Source organism: Capsicum annuum, chromosome 6 (genome assembly GCF_002878395.1).
Source record: "Capsicum annuum cultivar UCD-10X-F1 chromosome 6, UCD10Xv1.1, whole genome shotgun sequence".
NCBI lineage: Eukaryota > Viridiplantae > Streptophyta > Magnoliopsida > Solanales > Solanaceae > Capsicum > Capsicum annuum.
This window is the reverse complement of record NC_061116.1, coordinates 183,610,930-183,616,286: the sequence shown is the minus strand read 5'-3', so window position 1 is coordinate 183,616,286 and position 5,357 is coordinate 183,610,930. Positions and strand designations below refer to the sequence as shown.

Sequence of the window (5,357 nt, the reverse complement as noted above, 5' to 3'; positions counted from 1 at the left end):
AAGATATTTTTAAAAGTAAATATTTTTATAAAAAAAATAATATTATTTTTAATACATCAAATTAGATGTTAAATAAGAAAATCTTAACATAACTAATACTCTGTACAAACATTATTGATGCATACTACTAATATTTTACACTTTCTTATACACCCTATCTAAACATCCTTGAATATTCATTTTTCTACGGTGCCAATCTCATGGTTTGACTCATCTTCATCACCAATTCAATTTAGTCTTCTAAGGCAATTTCAACCTCTATGGGGCCCACTCGCCCGCCCACTCACTCCACCAATCCTTTATAAACTTTAAAACGCGTCCTTCTTTAGTTTCTCAAACTTTCACTTTCCTTTTCATGTCTTGGTTGACCGACGAAATCCACCAACTCCACACCCCCCCCCCCCCTTCCGCTCTGCTCACCTCTCTTGCTAGGTTTTCCTTCTACGTATTCGCAACTCCTGTAAAACTTAAGTTTCCATTCCTATAAGTGAAGAACAGCAAGACGAAGAAGAGGAACGAGTTTCACAAGTTTGCAGTTCAGGTGTTCGACGTTTTGCCTCACTGAATCAAGAACGTGAATTTCTCATTTCTGTCACTTGTAGTCTCAGGTTTTTCGATTTTCAGTGCATATATAGGGAGAAAATTGGAAGTTGGAGTTTTTAAGGTTGCTTGTCTGTGTGTGCTCGTTTGAACTGAAGTACTTGTAAAGAAAAATTGGAAAACAGTTCTTGGAATTGAGTATTTTTGGGACGAACAAAGTTTGGTTTTGGGGATTTCTGTTTTTTTTTTTTCTTTTTTGGAACTGAAGCAGAAGTTTGGATGGAGTAGAAGCTAGTTGATCAATGGGTGTCAGTGTTTTTGGTGATAATTCTTCAATTTCAAGTGTAGGGTTTGTTGTTATCGAACTGCTGCTTCAGACCCTTCTCAGATTTGTTTAGGCTTGGAGAGTTGCGTGATATAAGATTTTGAGTGTATAATTTGCTTCTCAGTTGAAGTGTTGACAAGGGTATTAAAGATAATAACTTTTGGAGTTAAGTGATTGTATTGAAGTTATTGAGATGGATAATTCAGATCGATCGTTCAGTAGGAATCCTGATTATTTGGGTGTGAATAAATTTGGCAAGAATATCAAGAAGAGTCCTATACACCAACCCAATTTCAACAATGCAAATAGTGCTAGGCAACAACCTCAACCTCAGGTTTACAATATTAACAAGAATGATTTTCGGAGTATTGTTCAGCAACTTACAGGTTCGCCATCTCAAGAGCCTCCTGCTAGACCTCCACAAAATCCTTCTAAGCCTCCGAGTATGAGATTACAAAAGATTAGGCCACCACCTTTGAATCCTATAAATCGTCCCCAAATTCCAATCCACCCTCCAGCGCAGATCCCTGCGCCAGCTCGACCTGCAGGAGGCGCTCCTTACCATAACAATATGGTAAGACCGCCTCCCCACTATGGGCAGCCCTCACCGCCTATGTTACCACCAACTCCCGCAGATGTTTGGACAAATACAGCCGAGTCTCCAATTTCAGTTTATATGCGTTATCTTCAAAATTCAATAATAGATTCGGGACCTAAGCAAACACAATTTCAAGGTCCTGGTAATTTTCAAGCACATCCAGCACCATCTGGTTTAATTCCTAATCCTTCAATGCCACCTCTTCCATCTCCTAGAATGAATGGTCCACCTCCTTTCCCATCCACGCGGATGAATGGTCCACCTCCTTTCCCGTCTCCTAAGATGAATGGTCCTCCTCCACCTCTTCCTTCTCCTAGGATGAATGGTCCTCCTCCACCTCTTCCATCTCCTAGAATGAATGGGCCGCCTCCTAGGATGAATGGTCCTCCTCCGCCCCTTCCTTCCCCGGGAATAAATGGGCCTCCTCCTTTGCCTTCACCTACTTCTCAGTATCTTTTGCCTTCACCAACTGGCTTCTTGAACTTGTTATCTCCCCGATCCCCTTATCCGTTACTTTCTCCGGGTATGCAGCATCCTCCACCACTGACACCAAGTTTCTTCTTCTCTCCCATGGCTCAGCCTGGGGTTTTAGGCCAGGGACCCCAATTTCCTCCTTCTCCTGGTTATGGATTTCCGTTGTCACCTGGATTCTTCCCCGTTTCAAGTCCAAGATGGAGGGATCAATAACACCAAAAAGAGAGCTGCTGACTTTGCATAGCTCCTTTGATCTGATTCTTTGCTTCGATTTTTGTCAAGGTGGTATATCTCCTCCAAATTGAAGCTTTTTCCCTGTGGATATGAAGTGTATACAATGTAAGAGATCCTTTCTGAACATTTTTGTAGTGTTTTCTTTGTTGTTCTTGACATGCATTTCAGATATTGACTCTTTGAATGTAGAGTTTGTAGCAGATGTATCTCTTTATTTTCCTAGCACTTATTTAGTACGTTTAGCAACTCTCAGCTGGATAGTTGAAAAGGTCAGGCTTGTTAGATGATGGTTAATTGAATTTTATATGTAGCTGGAAATGTTCTTGTATTCTTTGTAATGTCCCCTTTGGGATCAAATATTTTGGTTCTTCTTCCTATCTTGTAGATCAATTTTCAGCTTGTTGTTTCTGGTATTGTGGATTTTATTTTATTTTTGTTTTTAAAGATCTGCTTATTCTTTCATTTGTGCATGATATCATTGTCCTCTATGTCCTACACAACTATGTTTATATCCCTCTTCCTGATATTTACTTTTCACGTTGTCTTGGCCAATAAAGTTCCAGGTTCAGCTGGTTGGCTCTTTTAGTTGAAAACATGTCTATGCTGAACTCCATATGAAAAATACAATATTTGGTTGCTATTTTATACTCCCTAGCCCTGCATTAAATATGTTGCTATTTTCATTCACCGTGTAATATGGAGTAACGACACACTTGTACTTATTAGAAATACATGTAAAAGAGCATGCAAATGACAAAAGTGTCGTTTCTTTAATATATTAATTATATTTATCCATCTCTTACTCATTATCTATCATTTTTTCTCTTGAACTGATGGTCTGAAAAAACCTCTCCACCTCTGAGGTAGAGGTAAGGTCTGCTGCATACCCTCTACCCACCCCGGACTCCACTTTGTGGTTATACTGGGTGTGTTGTTGTTTCCAACAACAATCTATGTAATCAAATTAAATGAACCTCTTCGGTTATAGCAGACCACTGTCTATTCTTGTCCCTGGTCATTCCGGCAATGATGCTTTTACATATGTCTGTAAGTTGAAAGTAGCCGCATGTATATGTTGCTGTGGCATTCTATCACCATTTTTGACCAGCTGAAGAAAATTTAGGAAGCTCATTTTTAAAAAACAATGTTGTATGATGTTTGGGGTAGATAGGGAACAATGTGAAGACCTAAAACATTCCACATTTACATAAGTTGGTGAAGTACAATCCATGACAGTTTTGCAAGGTGATCTCTCAAATGCAGATTATTCACCCTTTTTTTGGGGGAAAAGTGAAAGCATATGAATGTTTAGCATCCCAAACCTGTGAATCTGTTTACAGCTACGGAAAGCTATTCAGAGTCCTATAGATTTATTCCTAAAAGGGTGTGAGATTTTCCATAATTTTTGAGAGAGGAGATTTTCCATAATGCAAGTCCGCATCTGCTCATATTGTTGGGATCTTTTGGAGCTTATCTTTATTATATCACTGCAACAGACTCTTTCTACCTTCTATCTTTTACATTTTGTTTTCATATGCTTTGCACAGATACATGTATTATCATACGTCCACAATAGTTTCAGTGTTTTTCTTTCATCTTTTTAGCATACTTGGGATACTACAAATTGCAGTAATTCACTCTTGTGATTTGATATTTACGAGCCTGTTGCTGTTAACGATGCTACCCGTATCTAGCCACTTGAACTTTTCTGCATTGTTTTGGGTCTTGGTTTGCGGCTATCTTTTGCTGCCTCATATCTGTGGATGATTGTCTTGTCCATGGATGTTCTCATCTTTCAGTTAAATATTAAATTGCATTGAGTGGATGCTACCTTGTAGGATCTGGCTGCTTCATCCAGTTGAGCTATATAGCCTTCCGGAAGAAAAATCCTAGGTTTAGAGTATTGAATGAACTTTTGGCTTTATGTTGGCAGAATTTACTGTACCATCTAGCCAATAGAATGTTTTCCCATTGCATATAAATTCAGGAGAGTGATTTGTTTTTACTCCTACTTGCGTTAAAATAAATTGATTTTAGGTCTAGTACTTCTGTGATTCATGCACCAACAGATAGAAGGCAAATGCAGTATGACGACTTTTATCTATCAACATGGTGCTAACTGCCAAACTTGTTTGATGTATGCTTTCCTCATTGCAAACAGTAGTGGAGCCAAAATTTTCATTAACGGGTTTAAAAGTGTACGCTCAAACCAGCCAAAGGGGTTCAACATCTATTATTTATATATGAAAAATAATTTTAACCATGTATAAGGAGGTTTCAAATGAACCCTGGGTATATTTCCACAAGTGGCTCTGGTATGGTTAGAATGTATGCGGGCCTGATGTTAAGGCCCAAAAAACATATCAAGAATTTAAAATTTGCAAGCTCAGTGTGCATGTCACGGTTGTAAATTCAGGAATTCTTTGTTACTCCTGTCCAATTTCTACTTGTTTACTAAAAAAGTTGAGGCATGTTTGGAAAGCTACCTTTTAATTACAACTGGGTGTAGTTCAGTAGGTCAATGTTTTTAATGATTTGGTTGCAGAAAATTTAGTATCGCATTGTTGAGTTTGAAAGGAAAAAACTTGTTAAGAAAACAAAGTCAATCTGTTAATTTTTGATGGGTCGTTTGGTTGGGAAACAAGTTATGCTGGGATTAGTTATGTTAATATTAGTTATACTCGGATTATTTGTCCTGGGATAAGTTATCCTGATAATATTTTTTAGTGATTGGATGATTGTGGTACTAAAAATGATAGCCATTACAACCTTTCTAATAATAGATAGTTTGTTTATAAAAATACCCTTCGCGTTATTTAACTTAAATATTTCATGTTAAATTACCTGATTTGTCCTAAATTTTATAAAATGTTGATAATCCCATTTTTTAAAAAAAGATTCATCATCAAAAAATGTGAAAAAGAATTATTCTCATCTTTCAGTATTTAGTATCATTAATGTTTGGAAAGTTGAATTGTATTTGTTTAAAAAAATTAAATTTTCAAAAATGTTTAATTATATATAAAAATAATTTTTTATTTAATAACTAAGCATGTGCTAAGTTAAAAAGGGAATGTCAAAATACTTTAATTGCTTGTCCATGATAAATTTGTGAGAAAAAATAAAAATTTGAAGTAAGATTAATAATTACAAAATACATAGACAATAAACCCTTGGATCAATTTT

The 5,357-nt window shown here is 36.8% G+C and overlaps 1 protein-coding gene across 1 annotated transcript; it reads left to right on the top strand.

Moving 5' to 3' along the window:
• The first annotated feature begins 333 nt into the window (after positions 1–333).
• On the top strand, positions 334–2,584 carry LOC107872883 (protein HAIKU1). The gene has a single exon (XM_016719534.2). The coding sequence runs from the start codon at positions 1,059–1,061 to the stop codon at positions 2,148–2,150; it is 1,092 nt and encodes a 363-aa protein (XP_016575020.1). The 5' UTR covers positions 334–1,058; the 3' UTR covers positions 2,151–2,584.
• The last annotated feature ends 2,773 nt before the right edge of the window (positions 2,585–5,357 follow it).